The sequence below is a fragment of the Paramacrobiotus metropolitanus genome, unplaced genomic scaffold (assembly GCF_019649055.1).
Source record: "Paramacrobiotus metropolitanus isolate TYO unplaced genomic scaffold, Prichtersi_v1.0 Parri_scaffold0000018, whole genome shotgun sequence".
In the NCBI taxonomy this organism is placed as follows: Eukaryota; Metazoa; Tardigrada; class Eutardigrada; order Parachela; family Macrobiotidae; genus Paramacrobiotus; species Paramacrobiotus metropolitanus.
The window spans coordinates 566054-586391 of record NW_026570238.1 but is presented as its reverse complement, the minus strand read 5'-3'; the positions used below and the strand labels follow the sequence as shown (position 1 = coordinate 586391).

The following is a 20338-nucleotide window of genomic DNA, read 5'->3' as shown; positions in this document are numbered from 1 at the left end:
CTACAACGTCAGTCACATTTCAACTCTTGCTCTGCAGGTTTAGCTGTTGCTATTTTGCCATGTTTCTACCTTAAATTGGCTAAGCGCGGAATGCTTTAAGTTTTGATTTGCTCGTTATGGAATTTCTGTAAGGTTGATGCTCGGCAAATCTTAGCTAAGTCCAAACTGTTATGTAAAATGATCAGATTTCAAATTCACCAAAAAACAACCGAAATCATTTGCGTTTGTGCTAGCGCTATTGAACGATTTAACAATAAGCGAAACGTTCTCAGATTTAGATTGATCTTGATATCCAACTTCTCACTATCCGTTAATTACAGTATTGGCAATCAACCCTACGTTGTCAAAAATTTGTTTTTTCTTTAATCAACTAACTAACATAACTTAATGTTGAAGTTGTGGCTAATGAGTAAAGAGCCTAATTTACACCATGAAGGATACAAAAAATCGCAGATAATATTCAGATTTCTGAATCTTATTATGTTCCAAGGAAGGAGACGATGATACAAAACTATAGCGAATTATTATAATATCCTTAAGAGAATGCGAAAGAATTAAATGCAGTCCTAATGTTAAAAATCAGCAGCCACTATTTTCTCGCTTTATTACATTACTTAATCGGAAATACTAACAAGCGGCAGCCTTTGGTGATATCGGTCATAGAGATAGTTTGTAGACGTTCTTTACAGAAAACCTTTATCAAGCTTGATTGGTCATAGGTGACTGAGCGGATAATGTAGCGTGATCATAAAAGATATCTTTGGACTGGTGCAGGAACTTGGCAAACGGAAATATGGGCAGAGAAAATTAAAAGTTGAAACATATAAAAGAGAAAACAATCAAAAACGTTATACATCCTACATATACACACGACTGCAAAAATGGAACGAAAAACAACAAAAAAATGCAAAAATCTCTTATTGTCAAAAAATTTCCCCAGAAAGGAATTTCTTTTAATTACAAACACTCTAATTATCCACACAGCGATCAATCATCGGTCGCCGTCAAATCGGGTCGACTATCCAGAACATCCAGCACTTGGCGCACACTCATATCCGCCATGGGAAAACGGCGTGCCACACTCTTAATCCAGTTATTCCACACGAGCGGGGTACTGTTTAACGCCGGCTGTTGCAGCGCTGCGGGCTTAATAGCGGATGTGGAGCTGGCCACGGCGTCCTGTACGGCTGGCACATCCGGTGGAATGTACTCGGCAATTAGATCGGCCACTGCCACTGTGGAACGGACACAGCGATCCCGTCTCTGGCGGCGTATCGCGGCTGGATGATCGTGATCGGTGCCGGCTGTTGTCACACTTGCAGCTGCAACGACGACATGGGGTTTGAGAACGAAAGACAGAAAAAACAATAATATAATAATCGTTGACCCAGTTCGGACGTTATCGAGAGAGAGAGACAGAGAGGAATAGAGGATATCACTGTGAGCTACACACATGCAACATGCGAGCAAATACGAGGGCAAAGACCGCAGCGAGCGACCGATCGACAGATCTCTCGCGCGCGCGCGGCCCGACTCGTAACCCAACGAAACGTTATCAAGACAGCCAACGACCCGGTCTAACGGACAGTTGCAACCGAGTATTACCACAGCAGAACAGGCCCAATGTTCTAATGTCGCACTCAATCTACATAGCCCGATCGCCTTGCCAACACCTCAAATGATTTATTACTACTAAGTACCGAGCTCGAAATGTATAACAACCACTTAACTAATACTATCATGACTGATATTAATAGAAACACTGGGCACGCGTGACAAATCTTGAAAAGATTTCCATGGCGTCCTGATTGTATATACATTTTACAAAAAAACCTGGAAGTTACGCAATCACTTCACAACCCAATAACCGCAATGCATATTTCCCACTTAGCACTTGACCAGTCGAAATATTTATCGTAGAAAAATGAAAGACGTGCTTCACGATAAATTCTTCTTATTCTCCTGCACTAGTTGTACTTTACTTGTATATATACTATATTCCGAATAAGCTTACCTGTGGTATTGTGTTTGTACGGGTGCTTCCGTGCATAGCGAGCGGGCACTGCTGCTCTTTGGCGAGGCGGAACAACGTTAACATCGTGCGTTGTTGTCTTAGCGCTGGATATCCGCTGTGAGATACTGGGTAAACGTGACCGCGTTGTGGCGGAACTCGTACTACGATTGAGTGGACCATGCGCGGCCATTGCCGTAGTAGTCGCATTACTCCGCGACAGACTACTACAGCACGGGGAGGAAGTAAACAATGACGATGGACGATGGGAACAGGCCACATCAGTGGTGCTGCTGACGTCACATACGGAAATGGGCCGGTTTTTCTTCGACTCGACGTATTCATCCTCGGAAATCAAATTCAAACGATATTTCCCATCCGAACAACGATAGACTTTGTAGTAGGATCCGTACATTCCTACCCCGTTGTGATTCGGAGATTTCTGAGGCTCTAAATCAAAACACGAAGGATTGAATGCTGCATGCCACTTATTGGCACTTCAGCTTTATAATTAAGCGAAGTGGTCAAATCAGAACTGAACTGTGCATAAACTGCAGTGAAAAGAACTGAACAAACCGATAAGGATATGCAAAAAACAGCGAAAAAGCCCGTAATTTATAAAAAGCCAATAAATGCAGAACAGAAAATAATATAGGTTTACATAATATGCAAAAAAGTAACTGAAATTAGTACAATGGCCAATAAAACAAGTCTGCAGAAGAATCTCGCACACATACGAGTTAGCACATCTGGCAACAAATCGCTTAATAACAAAACGTTTACTACTTGCTACATCTATAAGAACTGAAAAACGATGCATGCGATTGTTTCATATCGCCCAATAAATTTCGATATGATCTGCCAGCATGAGTTTACGTATGTCAGCAATGTCCAGCAACAAATCTTGAATGCGAGTAGCAAGCAAATCGTCCATCTGAGAGCATTAGCCTGACCTGACAGGGCGTTGCCCGGTAGTGGTTCACATCAATGCGGTCTGCAGCGGCAGCTTGGGGCATACGCTAGCCTTTTACAACTGCAGCGGAGAGCGATTGCTACTGAAGTGACCACTGGGCCATGCCAAAGGTAATGGTCATAACATATCGGTAAGGCCTACATTATGTGAATTCTTACGAGTTAATATCATCAACTTACCGGATGCTTCCGGTAACTGGCGAGCCATGTGAGATTCCTTGTAGGTATTCGGGCAGTCAAGTCCAAGACGGATCGGAATGAAAGGTTAATCCACTACTTCCAAAAGAGCCAGTACTGATCGACCCCCAACAACAATATATACTTTCCGGAGCGATAAAGGCCAACAGAAACAATTTCGATGTTACCTCGTTCTCCACTTGACGACGCTGTTGTAATAACTAAGGGTAAGCGCGCTAGCACACGAACTAGTGCAGTGCTGCGATCGCTGTACCGTATGATCCAAGATAACGCATTTAGGTTGTTAATTTAACTGAATGTTTTAAAGTACCAACTTCCATAATAAACAGCTAAGCTGAGAAACACCATAACACATAAAACTGGAAACAGACGATATTGGCGAACAAGCGCGAACGATCGGAACAGCGATCTGAGCGTTGTTTGATAAAAGCACTGAGCATGCAGCGTATCACACAGTGCTGATGCCTGTCTCATGCACAGCAGCCCCAAGTAGTCAACCCTTATGAGTACGTACGAATCCTGTACAGCGCCGATCATTTGGTTCTTCTAAATAATTTATACACCACTACTAGTCCCAGACAACAAACACACATGTTCTCCTGCCGTGCGGCACAGTAATGCCACTCGAATGACCCTCACTATAGTACTAACTACTGCGCCGGGCCGTGGTTACAGCGGATCTTTAAACTTTGATGCGCTGTGGCGATTCGTCACCGCGCTCACAGAAAGACCGCCTTACCCCTACCCCAGGTCACTCACCGTAATGTACAGCCTACAGGTCATTATCCTAGACAGGGACTCCGTAGCCTAATTGCTTCATGCCTTCCAAAATATCCATTCATCATAATTAGCTATTATACAGATTGCCCCACAATATGAATAATTTGCAATAAATGATTCGACATTGGATACATCCGTATTTTTTATGCTACTCCCTGCCGGTGAAACATTCCCGGTAGAAGTACGCTTCCCTTTAATTAAAAATCTATCTATACATAATAAATAAATGCATAAATATATCAAATAAATAAATAAATATCAAATCCTTAAAAATATATATATCTATATCAAATAAATGCTCACGTACAGAGAGATCGAGAACTAACAATAAGCCGCGGTTCAAGTCATGGGATTCCAAAGATGCACGTATCCGTATTCTGCAGTTTTATGTATCTTGTTTTCTGCGGTTAAATGTATTTTGTTTACCGAGTTAGAAAATTCTATGATCATTATATATAATTATTACTAATTATATACTGTATAGCCTGGAAATGAAGTCTGGTATAAATAAAGGGAACTGAACGATTTAAAGGTTAGTTCAGGATAAAGAGATGTTTGTCTGAGGTCAATCAGCAGAAAGAATGTCCAAAGGCTCGATTGTAACTATACCAAGAAATCTGAACAATGATGACGTCAATTAAGTAAAAATGTAAAATAAAAAGTAACTAACGGTAAGATCCACACACAAAAGTCATGAATGCTTGTATATATATAATTATATATCTGTATTTACTCAAAAAACCATCTTTGTTCGCAACTTTCTGGATTCAGTAATGTACTGCACTTTGCCAGTGACCGCTAAAACAGTCCATTCGGAACTCGGAAAGGTAAAAGTCGGACCTGTTATAATAAAATCATATGCGCTTATTAAATAAGAAAAGAAACGGAATGGACGCTATTGAGGTATATAGCTGTTAGCTACTAACAATGTCATATATTCCAATGGTGGCAGAAATTATAAGGATGTTGCGATTCAAGGAGTAAATCTGTTACGGTCGTTGGCCTGATGCTTATATGCCGGCTAGACGCTATATGTTTGTTACGAGGGGAAGTACTGACTAATAACTCTTACTACGAAGCGCAAACTGAGCCACCATAGCCATAGCACGCCATAGCATGATAGCACGACAGATCTGTAGTACCGAATAACTAACAATCAGTAGTGGCATTTTATAAATTTTGTACTTTACGTAAAATCTGCATTACAGTATTCTGTGCTGTTGTACCATTATATTGTACCATACATAATTATTATCACACTAGAACACTACAGTGTCTCACTGCAGATCAAACCGTCAAACCCCACGTATGTATTGTAACACTGTGCAGTAGATTTTTCATTATAAACGCAAGCCGTTCTTCTTGACCTTCTAGTGAACTGTGAACCTACCAGATTGTCACCATATACGTATTTTATGTAAAAAAATACGTTATATCGGTACAATCCTATCGGAAATCTGCGGTTTTCTAATCCATATTTTATGCTGAAAAAAAACTTGAAAAACTCATCTGTCTCTTTTCCGGCAGTGAGAGCACAAGCATTCGTTTACTGTTATAGTGTCAGACTTTGATTTTAAAGCCGGGTTGTCTACCGCGCGCCTATGATGCTCCAGATTTCGCTCTCTTGAGTAGAACGCATTACGAAATCAGCAAATACGACTACATATTATACAGTGCGAGTACTGCTTCATAGGGAAAGTCCTAAAAGGAAGTCATTCACCTTTGAGTAACGATTCGCCTGTGTTACTGTTTACAATTTTAAACATTTTTGTTAGAATTACTGTACAGTATACTGGGACACTAGCAAGGAATACAACATCTCCGGTACGAGTATAAATAAATACACTTATACACAGCACACTGAGAACAGGTATATAGTATATTGTACAATACAACGGCAATGATTTTGTTTTGAAGTTTAAAGAAGAGAAAATTGCAATTCATTACTATGGTAGGTAGTAGGTACTACTAGTAGGTAGTACTGTACCAAACCCAGCAATCTGGAGTCGTGGCGCACGCAGTGTGTCTAGCAAGGCAACAACATGTAATTTGAAATAGAAGTGGTGCTTGTCCGTCAGGTCAGAAATTTTGGAAAACATCCGCTTTAGTTCTCGAAATCTCCTTCTCAGCGTTCATACCTGTCAGTGCTGTCACTAACATCGTTTTCAAACCACACTTCCCGTGAGATCAAAAGGTCATCTGCTCAAGTAGCTGGCCGTTTATGAAACCACGAAGAAAAAACCGTTTCAATTTGAATGAAAGCAAACCCGAAGGATTTCAGCAACCGACAAATCTTAAACATGCACCAAATTTAAAGATTGTCCGTTGGTACCGCAGGTGTAGCAGCGAAGAAATACTCTACATACGATACAGGTCATCAAACGTATGAAAACGGTGAAAAACCTATTATCTATTATACTATCAAGCAATAATGAAACCAAAATTATACAAAGGCACAATAATTCGATTCAAGGAAGATTTCAGGGACATTTCCGATTTAATAAGAGTAACAGATTCTTCGTCGCGCTCCTATGTACTCACAATCAACTGGTGAAAGTTGGAAACAAAGAAGTAGAAAAAAATGGATAAGTAACTTCCAGTTACTGAACATGATGAATACTTACAACTGTTAGTCCTACGGTCAGTAAGAAAACTCCAGAAGCGACAACAGTCCCATGCTCCCTAATGACAGAAATACACGAAATAGACCGCATCATTTCTTGGCATACACAATCTTGATTTTATGAGTCGGTGTCACTTTGAATCCCTGAAGATTTTCCTTTGCCACACTGGCATGCATCTCCGTCTCGTATTCCACAAAGGCGATATCCGGTCGACTGGGCACCATGCGCACTTCACGGAAACCAGTAAACTGTTGAAACAGCTGATTAAGGAGCTCCTCTCCCGAATCAGTGGGCAGATTGGTAACAAAAAGAATATTGTGCGGTGGCTGATTGTCGGGAATGTTCTCGGGGTTGATAGGCGCCGGTCGCACTTCCACCCCCACGGGGGCGGCCATGGGCTTGGGCTTCTTGGCTTTTTCCCCGGCCTTCTTCTTAGGCCGCGGCACGTACGTTCCGCGTGCACGGGTAACCATGTCAGAATCAGCGCGGGCAAACTGAATACGCATGGGCTTGTCGTAGAAAGGGAAGCCCTGCATGGACGTCAGGGCTTTGACAGCGGATGGCACATCGCGGAAGATCACCCAAGCCTGTCCCTTGCGAGACAGGGACTTCGGCCAACACTGAATGGCCAAAATTTCGCCAAACTGCTTAAATACGGCATGGAGCGATTCCTGAAGACGCTTCCTTTTCAGTTTTTCGTTCAGGTTATTTAAGTACAGAGTGTTGTTGGGAGAAGGCAGCTGTGTTGCAGTTGGATCCATGACACATGCTACCGAAAAGTAAAATGACAACGGATAGAATCATGGTGACAAGCTGTAAAGCATCCATCTAGCAGCCTGCTGATTAATTATCAATTTCGCAGCAAAACAGCGACTGCTGTTATGGTAGTATTAAAGCAGGCTACAAATTCCAGTTACTTATTAAAAGCAGAGCTTACTGCTTATAGACTTAAAAATAAAAAGAGACAAATGGCACAAACAGAGAGTAAACTAAACCTGTAGAAGATGAAACATCAATCAAAATCCTATCCTGTCATCTCAGCTCTTACTCTCCTCCACTTACCAGCACTTTTCTCCGATTACGCGTTCGATGGAAAGTCAGCAGAATATGCGTTACATCTAACAAAATAACTACTCTAGTAACTTTGTAGTTTACCCGAGTGTGATTATGTACTTCTACGGAAAATAAATTTATTTTGCACAAACCTGGCAAAAACTGAAAAATGGACCAAAACAAAAAATTCGCAAAGCAAACGTTGTTGCCAATTCAAATTCAAACAAATTCACAAATGCCAACGATGTTCTTTTAAGACCGCACCCGATGGTGGTAACGCATTCGGTAGAAAACGCGTACTAGTACAGTGACATCAACAAAAATTCAATTCAAAAAGTTTGAAAATTATTCCAGCGTCTGAGTTGTAGCACTCGCAGTTCCTTCCAGATTTTCTTTTATTCGGCGATGGGAATGGCTGATGCTGTAGGAGCCCTGGTCAGGCTACGTCGCAGTTCGATGCAAAGAAATGGAAGAGGTTTCGCACTGAGTTTGCCCGAAAGCGACACATTTTATTCTTTGAAAGAATGCTGAACGGGTTACCAGGATCTTCCGCTTCTCAGGAAACAAATCTGTAAGTGCGTCGGCGGTTATTGATTCGCTCATGTATTTAATGTATTAATGGATAGGAGTACGTCATGTCTTTTGTTTTAATGTGAGTTATCGGTTTTCAGATTGACACTAGTGTATTTCTGCGTTGGGGGCTTGGAACTGATTGATGCCTCAGACGCCCTGAAGAAGCGACGCAGGGATCTGATAGATTTTGTTTATTCGCTTCAGTCGCACGGTGAGACACTCCAGATTTGACCGTCAAAATATAAAAAATGATCATTTATCGTTTACTTTGGATGATCAGGGGAGATTGGTGGATTCTTCGGAAATCTCAATGATGCTACTCAGAACCGATGCCGAGAAAACCAACCAGAAGTCTGCATTGGAACGAACATCGCAATGACTTTCGCTGGTCTTGCCACTTTGTTAACGCTGGGTGATGATCTAACATCCATTGATCGCCATGGAATTGTGCGGCAGCTGATGGCTCTACAGACTGCCGAAGGCAGGTAAAACGAGTGTGCCCTACTAATTGCTTCCTATCTTCAAAAATCATTAATTTACAAATAATTAATTAATTGACAAATCATTAATTTTTACGCTCAGCTGTTGAATGAGTCAGTATGACCGTATCAGAACGTTTTCTTCTGTTAAAAAATTATTGTTTACAGCATTCGTTGTGGCTAATTCGCTGGCGTGGTTTATTTTATTTTTGGGCACGTTTTGTAGTTTTTGTGGCGCAGTGCCTTTAAAATCGAAAATGGACGTGGAAAGTGGCAGGCTGCCGTTGGATGGGGAACGCACGAATTCGGAAGCCGATATGCGCTTCGTTTTCTGTGCTGCTGTGATTAGCTTCATCATTAGAGATTGGAGTGGTGTGAATGTGCATACAATGCAAAAATTTATTTGGAGCTGTCGTGTGAGTAAAGATTATTCAATACCCCCGCACAGACATTCAGATTTTTATTGCCCACTTTTTTAAGTACAGTATGTACATGCAATATTGTTTGCATTATGTGTTCCAGAGCTATGAAGGAGGGTTTTCCCAGGTATCTGGGGCCGAAAGCCATGGCGGCTCGACATATTGTGCAGTTGCAGCGCTGTATTTGATATTCCTCTCGAAAAATCTTGGCCTGATACAGAACTCTTGCGAGCACTGCGACAGAATGACCACAGCTTTGTTTGGGCTGGGTGCGGACGGAGACGCCCCGAATTATATCAGGGACGAGTTGATTGCATGGTGTTTATTCCGCCAAGGCCGGGGTTTCAACGGTAGGCCTAACAAGCCTGAGGATTCATGTTACACATTTTGGATTGGAGCCGTACTTAAAGTGAGTTGTGGTTGATAAATTTTATTTTTTTGTGAATAGTTTTTAATGAACTGCGTACTCGTATTCAAGATGAGCCTGTGGAATTGTTTTGGCTTGATATCGTCTAGCCGCAGTGGTAACTCTTGTTTGTTACAGATGACCAATGCGTACGAGTTCGTATCAGAAGATTTACTCGAAGAATTTTGCATGGAAACTCAGGACGGTATTATAGGAGGATTTGCAAAATGGCCTGGAAGTCGCTCTGGTGAGGATGGTATATCCCGCAGTACACGGCAGACATTTTAGTAGTGATTTTGCCGTACTATTTATGACGTTAAGTACTGGAATGCTATATATACCGTACTCCAGCTGTTTGTTTAGCACAGATAATATATTACGATTGATTAGCGGTATTGCTTAATTATTCTATAGATAACAATGATTGCAAGCGCCGGTACACTACGTGAAAGTTAAAATTTAAACATTAAAAAAATATATCACAGTTGTTTTGTATTGTCCTACCATTCCTAGTCTCCTACATATAGATATACTGTAGTACTACCCGGTAGTACTTGTTTTTCAGATCCTCTACATGCGTATTTGACGATCAGTGGCTTGTCGCTTTTGCCAAGATATGTGTTTGTGGAAAACAGTTTGGATTTCGAAGATGGTAATACGGATGAGAAAGAAGATATCAGTTTAAATTTTGACGAGTGGAAATTAAAAGCAGTACATCCTGCTCTGAACATTAGCATGCCAGCCTTTTTACATCTCTCGACTTTGTTCCGTGCTGCTTGATAGTGAACTACATACTATTGGCCTGGTGTGTTTGTTGTTTTAAATTCTAAGTGCCGTATGCCTTTTGAGATATTTTTATCTGTTCCTCATCGTTGGTACGTACATTGATTTTATTTTTTCAGTTTCTTTTTTCCGAACACTTGTTTAATTACGACGTACGATAAGCGGCTGTGATAGTTGTTCCTCTAGTTTGTTGGTTTTTTATGACTAGTGCGACTGAGTCGTTTGTTTTTTTAACAGCAGTGACGAGTGAATAAAGTAGATTATCCTTTTTTTACAAGCCGAGCATTAGATTTTGGCATAAGAAAATCAAATGGGTTTAAGTTTTCAGCTGAGAACACAAAACAAGTACTCGTACAGTACTTATCTGTATGCCTAACGGTCACATCAACGAATTACTGAAGTTATTGAAGCACCAAGTTAAACAACAGTACGAGCTAATAATAAATAATAAAGATAATTAGTCGTACAGATAATTAGTCTTTACAATAATTCATAATTCATCAATAATTCATAATTCGTCTTCATAATTCATTAATAATTAGTCGTACAGATAATTAGTCTTCTATCCAATCACCACAAAAACTGCAGCAACAAGGGTGCAAGAAATTTAAAAGATCAATGAAGAGCAATCAAAGGTTCCATTTCGAATCGTTTTTTCACGATGCAGATTTTCTGAGCTTGCCGGAACACGAGGAAAATCGCATTATCGGAATACACTAAAAAAAAAGATGTTTTCTACTTTAAGCAGCGCAAGTGAAAGTTTGCAATCCAACTGAAATTTTTAAGAAAGCAACAGAATAAACTAGGCAGTATGCCCCAAAAAAACTTGCTCGCTCTCGCCTTGACGATCTTTGTCCAGCAACTAATATTTAAATACCACGAAAGCCACATACCTTGGACGCTTTGAAATTCTTCATCCTTGCAAAGGCTATTCTTTCCTTTCTGTATCGCTCGAAGTATACCAAGCACAGGATCCGATAAGGCTTCGTTATTTCGGAGCTCGCCCGCAGACTAACCCAATCACAAAAGTTGCAAACGCAAATCAATTCAATTTGCAATTGTCACCAATGCACTTCCAAACAGTGCCATACTGCCAACATATTGATGTCTTATCATTACACCGTGCGCTCCGAAATGTGGCACAAGAAGGCACAACAGATATATCCATAGAGTCCATACAGCCACTTAATTAATGTTTCTCTTTAAGAAATTTTATCCTTCTTAATTCTTATAATAACAGATACTAGTTACTTGTTAACAGTTAAGTCACTTACGCTGATAACTGCGCCGTCTTCATTGAGAACCAAGTGGCCAGTCACTCCAGTCATCCGATCAATTCCCAAAATCTGCGCGCTCATGTTTTGAACAAAATATTAAATTCGGTCGCTAAACAAATACCAACGAAAAGTGTTAACGATATTACAATGTAATGAATGTATACACAAAAACAGTTTCCAAATTTAAGGACAAACAAATCGGGCTGACATACTCTCTCCAACCTGCAAGAGAATTCTGGTAAAGTACCGAGATTCCAAAATGTTTTCTGGCTACTCGTACTGATTGTTTATCCAGCTGCCGCTCCTTTCCGGGAGACTTTCTATAGAATTCTGCGTAGGATCTTATCGCTAACTATGCAGTATGCAGAGTTGCACACTGTATACAAGTACTCGTACTAGAGTAGTTAAAGCTGCGCAAGTACTTACACCAAATACAATTATGATACGAAGTACAATACTAATAAGTATTATTATCGTTATTATCCCATCCCTGTAATAAATTAATAATTGACACTTGACAGTGAATATTGCAACAAATTTACAATAAGTTGAGGTTATTACAGTTATTACAGCAACAATACGGAAGAAAGGGAATCCAGAAATGACCGATGACCACTTTTGCGTTACGATCATGGGACTCACAGCTGTTTAAATACAGGATATACGTGTGACTGTGAATTAGTGAGAACTGGTAAAACTTAAAAAGTATGCAGCGTATGTATTAATTGTACGACTCGCAAAACAAAACTAGCGTAGTGATTAATATTAATAAAGTACTGTTTCGAAGAGGAACAGTTGACGTTATCGGCCGGCACATTCGATGGCGACCTTTAAACCGGCGCGATTCAATTTGTGCTTTATGATGGGGAACAACTGACCACTTCATTCGCCTTCGGGATCTGAAAATCGAACAACGGAATTTTGCTAGTGTATCCTGTAGAATTCGTGCATGGAATAGCTCTACTGTCTACTTGTGAGCCGTGACCGGTTTGAACGAATAGTTTCGTTTAATACGTTTGTTAATAACTATTAACTGTTAACTTCAGGTTAATGCATTTATTTAGTTAACGTAAAATTTGTCAAGCAAGGATTCGAAAACGGGCTGCTGATGCTACCTACGTGAAAACTGCAAATTCATGGACACAGCCAAATTTAAGTGATGCTTCTAGTATTCATCCTACTCTAGTATTCACTACCGTAGCTACAAATGGCTATTGCAGCATGCGCTAATTAAGGACAAAACAAACACCATCGCCACAGCCAAAAACCAACCAGACAAGCAAGTGATTTCAATAAATGTAATCTGTCAGCTGCGTGTATGTTGCAAACAAATCGCCAATTAAGGTAAAGTATCGCGATCGTATGCAAGAAATGCATCTAGCTAGCTTTTTGACTTTCGTAATTCTGTATCACCACGAGTATTACTACGAGCAGTATCCGGGTCTGTGTCAACATTGTTGATGCCGGTGCTATCATCCGGATTCGTTATCCGGGAATCAAGCGAGGAAGCATCACGCAGATCCTCCATCCCTGGGCCAGGATGGTCATCCCCTTCGTAAAACCCAACTCCAGTCGCGCCAGTAAGGTCAGCATCGGATATATTGCCGGCCCACAGCGCCAGTTGTTCATCTCCGAAATCTTCGTTGTTCACATTCGTTGATTGCGGTATGTCCTTATCTTCCGTAGGCGTTCCTTCTGGATCAGGTTCAGGACTCAGTTTGCCGGATTTTATACGCAGTGACGACAGATCGGTGGATAATGCGGAAGCACTATACCGTCCATCAACAATTTATCTTAATTACTCATAATATTTCTGTTTTTATTATTTATGTTTACTTTGCGGCTACTCTCACTGGTCAATGCTGTTATGATGCGTAAGTACAGTACTTGTCCGGTGCAGTTCTTACAGCTGCTCGCAGAACAAATCCCGGTCAATTTCCTGGCTAACGCTGTTCCAGTCGATATATTGCTCCAGATCAAGCAAGTGAGCCACTTCATCAAAACAACCAATTGGATAATATCCAAAGCGACGACCTCTTTTATGTTATAACTTACAAGAAACAGCTTCGCAAGACACGTAACGAATTTCCGTGTTCTTTTTTATTACTGACATGAAGTGCAGTAGTTCTCCTTACCTTCCCGAAAATGTGCGGCCGCTATTCCTCCAGAGTTGAGTGGGTCTAAAATACTGTAAAATGTGCTGATATTTTCTGGCGATAACAAAAACGGGGTAAACTGTGAATTCGATGATGAATTAGGTGCTGGAAGGTTGCCCTCGGAAGTGCGCACTGGCTCTACTGGAGCCTATAATAATAAGATGGTTGATAGATACAGTAATTAATAAGTACTGTCAGACGCAAACATAAACTACGTATGCACATAGAAAAAGGATTAGCGAGGAGGTTAAAAAAGTTTTCGGGAGATGTTCAGTCAACCAGCTTTGGTTAATTATACCATCAGGAAACTCTTAAGCAGATTGTTTATCCTGCCGTCAGCAAATAATATAAGGGTTACTAAAGGTCAATTCAACTGGTTGTGAGTCCAGATCATTATGTCAGTACTTAAACTTACGTAATCGGAAGTCAGATGTAAGAGCGACTCCGAGAAACGGGAAACGTTATCGAATGATTGTGGCTGTGTATTTTTGTGTTTGGAAATCCTTTCTGTCTGCTCTTCACAAGAAATGTTTTGTTCAGCTGCACTACCCGATAGTCGTATAAGCCACTCGCAAATGTAGCTATTAAGATCATCTGTCAATTATAGAGCGGTTATTTTATCAAGACCGAAACGCTGCATACATTAAAGTAAGCCGAAACGATGCAAGCTACCACATATAAAATGCAACAATTAATAAAAAAACATATTCCGCGTCGCCATATATCGATACGCATTATGCAGAATACAGATATTAGTTCTTACGGTCAGCTTAACAGCTTTCTTTGCACGTATTGTACATACCTGGGCGATCAAACATGATGGACGCGGTCAGTCGTTCAAAAAGATGCATCAAATCATGACGTTTTATGTAATGATTTATTTCTTTACGTAAAGTTTCGTTCTCCATATTTGCAGTCAACATGGATCTATGTATTTTTCAGGCAAGTTCTACGTTTCAGTCTGTATCCGTAAAGAAGCAAAAATTTAATGGTGAGTTACCAATCACTTATCCATCTATATTTTATTTGGGATCAAGATTTTGTCCGTACATATAAGACAAAACGCATAAGTACACAAGTTTAATATTTAGTATTACTCAATACGATAGCAGCAGAGCCAGCTTTCCGTGCGATACTTTATATTTTTTTTAGGAAAGAAAGTCACTCATTATAGTACCGAAGAAAGCACGTAGGGCTCACCACCCTGATGCCTACATTGCTTGGAAACTGTAGATTTTTTCAGAACGAACGACCCGCCTATGAGTGCCCGTACTATCGCATTTCTGCAGCGGCATGACTGCGTAACGTTAATAAATTAGAACTTCAAAAAAGGTGAAACTAATGTTATCGAGATAAGGCAAATTCAAAACGAAAAGATAGATATTTATGGAGCAAATTGCAGAAAAGCAACACTGTGCTTGGCTTCCTATACTTATTATGTGCATTTACAAACGATCCTGAGCGGCAGTACATAGCACTTGCCGTTAATTAAATATACTACCGCGGTATAGCCTAGGTAACTGTAGCGTTCAATTACCCTGTATACGCAAACTGCCAGCGAAAACCATCCGAGACATACACTTTATTTCATAATCTTTCCGAAACGAATCCCAAAGGATCTCAAATAACAGCTTTTCTTAAGCCTTTAGACAGATGTTCCTGATGCGCAGAGTAAGGTGTGGCAACCAGAGCGTTTTCTTTCCAAAGATCGGGGGTAAGGTAACTGTACGTTTTGCTCATCGCATCGTAGGTGGCTTTGGCTGCAAAACATAACAACAAGTCAACAACTGCGTAAATACATAACGCGTAACGCGTAAATAACGCTTAAATCATAAACGCGTAAATCCAACGCATAACAACAACTGCGTAAATACTGAGTACTAAGCAAACATAGTTACTGAATCCTTAAGGTGACCATACTCCAAATAAACGAGGAAAATCAAAAAGAGAAAATAGGGCATTTATCAGTAAAAACTAACAAGCGATTTGTTCAAACATAAAAATTGACCGAACACAACATTAAGCCGAGCGTACGAAAAATCTGCAAATACAACTGAAGCCTTACCGAAGTTGCCGAGGGTTCCAGTCGAGCCGGAAGCGGATGTGTGGCAGTCTTCAATTCCAGCCATGTGCAGCAGCTTCTTGGGAACTGGCCCACTGACAATACCAGTACCACGGGGCGCGGGGATGAGACGGACTAAGACACTTCCACATCGGCCGGTAACCTGCAAAGCGGCAGCATAAAGTTTAGGATCTAAGGATAAGTACTTACAACACATCAATCCGACACCCTTCCCGTCTACTCACCTTGCAAGGTACGGTGTGGGGTTTGCCGATTTTGTTACCCCAGTAGCCGCGGCGTACGGGGACAATGGAGAGTTTAGCCAGAATAATGGCTCCGCGAATCGCGGTGGCGACTTCCTTACTGCACTTGACACCCAAACCAATGTGGCCGTCTTGATCACCGATAGCAACAAAAGCCTGCAGTGTTGGATATTCACTGTTATTTAGTAATTCTCACAGATTAGCCATCAGTAATAATATTTCAACAATATGTGCATCGTGAAAACTGCACCTTGAAGCGGGTCCTCTGCCCAGCACGCGTCTGCTTCTGTACTGGCATGATTTTCAGCACTTCATCGTGCAGTTTAGGGCCCAAAAACATATCAATAATTTCGGCCTCCTGCAATATACAAAAAATGTCTGTGAAGTCCGCATCTCTTGTCAGCATTGTCACTAGTCTCATAACCGCTATCCTATGCAGCTATGCTGGTTTGCGAAGATAAGAATTTGGAGACAAGAGAATTCGTCACGGAGACTATCTCTGTTTCAAACACCATTTTGCAAATAAACTCACTTTAATAGGGAGCGCATGGTAGTAGATTTCCTCCAGTGATTTGATCTTTCCATCTTTCACCAGACGGCCCAGTTTGGTAACGGGAACCCAATCTTTCTCCTCCTTAGCTCCACGTCGGCCACGCCGTCCTCCGCGACGACCACCGCGGTCCCCTCGGTCTCCTCGGCCTCCACGATCTTCACGACCGCCGCCACGTCCACCAAATCCGCCTCGAAATCCACCACGATCAGCCATTATGACTTAATGCAAACAATTAAATTTTACTGCTGAAATCCACGGGAACGGCTGCTTCTTAAGAACCGGTAAGATCTCGACTGCAAAACTGAAGCGTGCTATTCGGAACACGCTGATGCACTGCTCAAGACATGTGCATACAGGGAAAATATCAGAACAGCGTTAACGCTATACGCTTTAAAAGGCAGTACGGGTTTACACCATTTGCGCCATTAAACCCTTGAGTGCTAGGTGCTAACGCGTGGCGCAGCCGCTTATCCATCGACCACGCTCGTTCTAATGCCTTGCCTTGTCGGCTTGTCGCGAGTTATCGTTCTGGTTTCTTTAAATTCAAAAATTTGATGTTATAATTATATTATTACAAGCCCAGCACCGATGAATACTGGCCGATGACTATTAAAAACTAAGTAAGTAATTCTAAGGATGTGTTGCTTTGCGGTCGCTTACAGACTGTCATAATATTTAATAAACCCGTACGTATGTTTAGTAATATTATGATACACTTTACATAAGTTAATCGAAACACGGACTGTCTACTTGTACATACAGTAAGTACATAACTTGCAATATGATCACTCACTAACGTGATGATGACTAACGTGTTAAGTTAAGTACATGAATTTTTACTTTGTATTGTACTCGTACTTATTGTTAAGTAGCAGCTCAGATATTTCTGCTGTTTTCGGTCAAATTGTGTTAGAACAGTGTGCATTTCTTATCGCGTCCATGGTAACAAGCTTATGATTGACCACTGGACCTAGACAAATGATTTTGGCAAAAAGTCAACAATCTTGGATCCACCGCTACACCTAGAGAATTTTGATGTACTTTAAAGCAACAAAATTGGTGAAGTAGAAGCCGAGATCCTTTGCCTCAAAGGATAGGGGCCGAAGTCCTGGCACATATAATCAGTATTCATATAACCAGTTTACGGGATCTACATCCGTACGTATTGTCGCAGCGTACTTTAGTTTCGAAGGTTTCGAAATTTTTTTGTTAATGAAATATGCGAATCTTCTGCATTCAGAAAGTTTTTTAAGCGTAAGAATTTAAGACGCCTAAGAAACCTAAGCAACCTGAAAAAACATAAGAAAACCTAAGAAAACTCAAGAGATCTAAGAAACATGAGAAACCAAAGAGTAATAAAAAATTAAAAAAACCTAAGAAGCCTAAGAACCCTAAGAGACCTAAGAAACATGAGAAACCAAAGAGTATTAAAAAATTAAAAAAACCTAAGAAGCCTAAGAACCCTAAGAGAGCTAAGAAACAAAGCAAAAAAACAGATTGCGCTAGTCGCCAGCTTAATTACTATTATTATTTTGCCCTGGTTTTACGATTTTTTATTTTGTTTGCCAAAGCGATGCCGAAGGCCGCGGACTGCCTCTGTCGCTGCGACAGTACAAATGAATAGCCCACGACCGTCTATGGGGGCCCATGGCAACAATTCCTTTTTGGGGGCCTCTGCTTACCCGTTGGGGCGCATCGATTAAGCAATAGCGTAACATTACCGGCGTCGTTGCGACGATTCTAACGCACTTTTCTGCGTGAAAATCGGGCCAGCCGTTCGGCCAATCATTCGGAACAAAGCATACTCGTGTATAAGATGTTACGGATGTAGATAACAAGATGAGCACGGATGAATATTGGCTTACGACTGGGCAAATAAATTAGTTTAAAATTCATACGTTGAAGCGTTTTCGAGAAAGCAGTAACAATTATTTTTTTTGTTTGAAAACAGTTGGTTTTTGTATAAGAAAACAGATTTTGTTCAGTTTATCGGATTTAACAAATGACAGGGAATGCTTTGCGGTCTGCGGTTGTATCAGCTAAATTTTTCCTTTTCTTATCGTTTGGCTTAGTGATTAGCCAACCTGTGGACGCTTGCTGTCATTGTCGGTTATTACTTTAGCAAACGGGGTCTATCAGTCCAGTATCTACTAATATTCAGTTCTTAGATTGATGACCTTTGTTGATAGAGTTTGTGTCGTTTTGTGGCTCGGCCGCTGTTTTTCTGTTTATTCTGCTAAACTCGCGAAACTGTAATAGCAACTGTAGCCAACGAAGTGTAGCCAACGAAGTGTCGTTCAGACAGCCCACGGAACATAGGAAACGCAGAGGCGCAGCCAAAGCTGTTTCATGTTTTAGCTGATTGAGTAAGTACAGTGTAATGTGATCGTGGTAACAGACTAGCCCATGTTAGCCCTATGGCCTCCATGGTAACAACTAACAAGCTTTCGAGTGACCACTGGGCTTGAGGTTTTGCATATAGCAAACAATGATTAGTCTTAGATCACCCGCCAGACCGAGCGGTTTCCAGAACATTTTAAAGCGAGAAAATTGGATGAGTGGGAGCTGAGATCATAGCGAACAAAGAGGAGAGGCAGAAAACCTGCAAGAGATGTATAGTATTCATATAACAAGATGAGCACGGATGAATATTGGCTAACGACTATTTAAAATTACGTCGCGTCTGCATGTGTTGGATTGTGGTGCAAAGTCAGAATGGCAAAGCCAGACAGCTACTTATTCAGGATGGTTGCCTGCGGTGAGAATCGTGGAGTATTGACCTTTTGCCCCTAAAGTTTTTTGGTTCATGGCTCAGCTGCTAAGTTTCTGCTTATTCTACTGAATTCTATTGAATCTGAGAAGCTACTGTAGTGGTTTATCAGTGGGCGAGGTGATTTGTAAAGTGTTTACTCAGCCAGGGGAGCACAAGAAACGCAGAGGCGAAGCCAAAAATTTTTCTTGTTCAGATTTATCATTCCCGTGGCAACAGAGCTGCCCATCTTAGCCCTATGGCATCCATGGTAACAAGCTTTTCAGTGACCACTGGGCCTACCGCGATCGCGATGGCGAAAGGTCAAGGGTCTAAGAACACTCCCCGCACTGGGAGGATTCTTGTGCAATTTGAAGCAGAAAAATCGAGTGAATAGAAGCAGAGATCATGCGTTACAATCAGGAGAGGCCGAAGGTCTGCAAGAGATGTTTAGTATTCATATAACCAGTTTACGGGATCTACATCCGTACATGACTTTTGTGCCGCTTCTTAGTTTCGAACTTTCGCCCTACCTTAATTCCGGCCGCTCAAGAAAACTGAAAGTATAACAAATCTGAGGAAACCTAAGTAACATAAGAAAATTTTAAGAATTCTCAGAAACATAAGAAACCTACGAGAACTAAGAAGCCCAAGAAAACAAAGAAACCTAACAAACCTAAGAAACCTAAGAAACCTAAGAAACCTAAGAAACCTAAGAAACCTAAGAAACCTAAGAAATCTAAGAATCCGAAGACATCTAAGAAAGCTTAGTTAACAGAACCTGAGATGATTAGGTATTTTGAAACGCCAGGTTCATAATGGTATTTTGTTGCGCGTTTACAATTTTTGCATGAATTGTTAGCGAAGCGAGGCCGAAAGGCGCGATTTGTCTTTGTCGCTCTGCGTTAGCTCATGTATGTCTATGGAGGCCCATAGCAACAAGTCGTTTTTTTGGGGGCTGTCTTGCCCTCTTGAGGCGC

The 20338-nt window shown here is 41.0% G+C and overlaps 6 protein-coding genes across 8 annotated transcripts; 1 reads left to right on the top strand and 5 right to left on the bottom strand.

Annotated features, from left to right (window-relative positions):
* Window positions 1-575: 575 nt before the first annotated feature.
* On the bottom strand, window positions 576-3787 carry LOC129585763 (uncharacterized). Of its 2 annotated transcripts, XM_055478597.1 has the most exons (4): window positions 3349-3787; window positions 3164-3277; window positions 2015-2461; window positions 576-1322 (listed from the first exon to the last, which is right to left on the bottom strand). In XM_055478597.1, exons 2-4 carry the CDS (start codon window positions 3189-3191, stop codon window positions 988-990), a joined length of 810 nt encoding a protein of 269 aa, XP_055334572.1. In that variant the 5' UTR covers window positions 3192-3277; window positions 3349-3787; the 3' UTR covers window positions 576-987. The 2 variants fall into 2 exon arrangements, with proteins under 2 accessions (XP_055334572.1, XP_055334571.1); XM_055478596.1 differs by having other exon boundaries at window positions 3164-3786.
* Window positions 3788-6439: 2652 nt separating this feature from the next.
* Window positions 6440-7849, bottom strand: LOC129585783 (U1 small nuclear ribonucleoprotein A-like). Its single transcript, XM_055478631.1, has 2 exons — window positions 7648-7849; window positions 6440-7354 (listed from the first exon to the last, which is right to left on the bottom strand). Exon 2 carries the CDS (start codon window positions 7344-7346, stop codon window positions 6675-6677), a length of 672 nt encoding a protein of 223 aa, XP_055334606.1. The 5' UTR covers window positions 7347-7354; window positions 7648-7849; the 3' UTR covers window positions 6440-6674.
* Window positions 7850-7955: 106 nt separating this feature from the next.
* On the top strand, window positions 7956-10563 carry LOC129585781 (geranylgeranyl transferase type-1 subunit beta-like). Its single transcript, XM_055478627.1, has 7 exons — window positions 7956-8209; window positions 8310-8422; window positions 8492-8696; window positions 8917-9106; window positions 9213-9518; window positions 9654-9762; window positions 10081-10563. The coding sequence occupies exons 1-7, from the start codon at window positions 8163-8165 to the stop codon at window positions 10293-10295; spliced, it is 1185 nt and encodes a 394-aa protein (XP_055334602.1). The 5' UTR covers window positions 7956-8162; the 3' UTR covers window positions 10296-10563.
* LOC129585784 (ragulator complex protein LAMTOR4 homolog) lies at window positions 10473-11875 on the bottom strand. Its single transcript, XM_055478632.1, has 3 exons — window positions 11573-11875; window positions 11192-11309; window positions 10473-11014 (listed from the first exon to the last, which is right to left on the bottom strand). The coding sequence occupies exons 1-3, from the start codon at window positions 11654-11656 to the stop codon at window positions 10914-10916; spliced, it is 303 nt and encodes a 100-aa protein (XP_055334607.1). The 5' UTR covers window positions 11657-11875; the 3' UTR covers window positions 10473-10913.
* Window positions 11876-12169: 294 nt separating this feature from the next.
* LOC129585782 (uncharacterized) lies at window positions 12170-14896 on the bottom strand. 2 transcript variants are annotated; one of them, XM_055478629.1, is made up of 6 exons: window positions 14534-14896; window positions 14147-14325; window positions 13711-13879; window positions 13483-13567; window positions 13001-13344; window positions 12170-12474 (listed from the first exon to the last, which is right to left on the bottom strand). In XM_055478629.1, exons 1-6 carry the CDS (start codon window positions 14652-14654, stop codon window positions 12458-12460), a joined length of 915 nt encoding a protein of 304 aa, XP_055334604.1. In that variant the 5' UTR covers window positions 14655-14896; the 3' UTR covers window positions 12170-12457. The 2 variants fall into 2 exon arrangements, with proteins under 2 accessions (XP_055334604.1, XP_055334603.1); XM_055478628.1 differs by lacking the exon at window positions 12170-12474 and having other exon boundaries at window positions 12566-13344.
* Window positions 14897-15295: 399 nt separating this feature from the next.
* On the bottom strand, window positions 15296-16925 carry LOC129585863 (40S ribosomal protein S2). Its single transcript, XM_055478747.1, has 5 exons — window positions 16589-16925; window positions 16307-16414; window positions 16039-16212; window positions 15797-15956; window positions 15296-15491 (listed from the first exon to the last, which is right to left on the bottom strand). The coding sequence occupies exons 1-5, from the start codon at window positions 16820-16822 to the stop codon at window positions 15352-15354; spliced, it is 816 nt and encodes a 271-aa protein (XP_055334722.1). The 5' UTR covers window positions 16823-16925; the 3' UTR covers window positions 15296-15351.
* Window positions 16926-20338: the final 3413 nt, after the last annotated feature.

Excerpts from the sequence above, each read along its gene's own strand:
- LOC129585863 (XM_055478747.1), bottom strand. The coding sequence starts at position 16,822 with ATGGCTGATCGTGGTGGATTTCGAGGCGGATTTGGTGGACGTGGCGGC. Across the intron at positions 16,415-16,588 it reads ACCATGCGCTCCCTATTAAA|GAGGCCGAAATTATTGATAT; the intron begins GTGAGTTTATTT and ends TGTATATTGCAG. Across the intron at positions 15,492-15,796 it reads TGGAACCCTCGGCAACTTCG|CCAAAGCCACCTACGATGCG; the intron begins GTAAGGCTTCAG and ends TATGTTTTGCAG.
- LOC129585784 (XM_055478632.1), bottom strand. The coding sequence starts at position 11,656 with ATGAGCGCGCAGATTTTGGGAATTGATCGGATGACTGGAGTGACTGGC. Across the intron at positions 11,310-11,572 it reads AAGACGGCGCAGTTATCAGC|TCTGCGGGCGAGCTCCGAAA; the intron begins GTAAGTGACTTA and ends TGATTGGGTTAG. Across the intron at positions 11,015-11,191 it reads AGAATTTCAAAGCGTCCAAG|TGTATTCCGATAATGCGATT; the intron begins GTATGTGGCTTT and ends CTTTTTTTTTAG.
- LOC129585781 (XM_055478627.1), top strand. The coding sequence starts at position 8,163 with ATGCTGAACGGGTTACCAGGATCTTCCGCTTCTCAGGAAACAAATCT. Across the intron at positions 8,423-8,491 it reads TTATTCGCTTCAGTCGCACG|GGGAGATTGGTGGATTCTTC; the intron begins GTGAGACACTCC and ends TTGGATGATCAG. Across the intron at positions 9,519-9,653 it reads GGATTGGAGCCGTACTTAAA|ATGACCAATGCGTACGAGTT; the intron begins GTGAGTTGTGGT and ends TGTTTGTTACAG.
- LOC129585763 (XM_055478597.1), bottom strand. The coding sequence starts at position 3,191 with ATGGCTCGCCAGTTACCGGAAGCATCCG. Across the intron at positions 2,462-3,163 it reads CCAGTTACCGGAAGCATCCG|AGCCTCAGAAATCTCCGAAT; the intron begins GTAAGTTGATGA and ends GTTTTGATTTAG. Across the intron at positions 1,323-2,014 it reads GTACAAACACAATACCACAG|CTGCAAGTGTGACAACAGCC; the intron begins GTAAGCTTATTC and ends TCGTCGTTGCAG.
- LOC129585782 (XM_055478628.1), bottom strand. The coding sequence starts at position 14,654 with ATGTTGACTGCAAATATGGAGAACGAAACTTTACGTAAAGAAATAAAT. Across the intron at positions 13,880-14,146 it reads TACATCTGACTTCCGATTAC|GCTCCAGTAGAGCCAGTGCG; the intron begins GTAAGTTTAAGT and ends TTATTATTATAG. Across the intron at positions 13,345-13,482 it reads GATTTGTTCTGCGAGCAGCT|TGCTTCCGCATTATCCACCG; the intron begins GTAAGAACTGCA and ends TGGACGGTATAG.
- LOC129585783 (XM_055478631.1), bottom strand. The coding sequence starts at position 7,346 with ATGGATCCAACTGCAACACAGCTGCCTTCTCCCAACAACACTCTGTAC.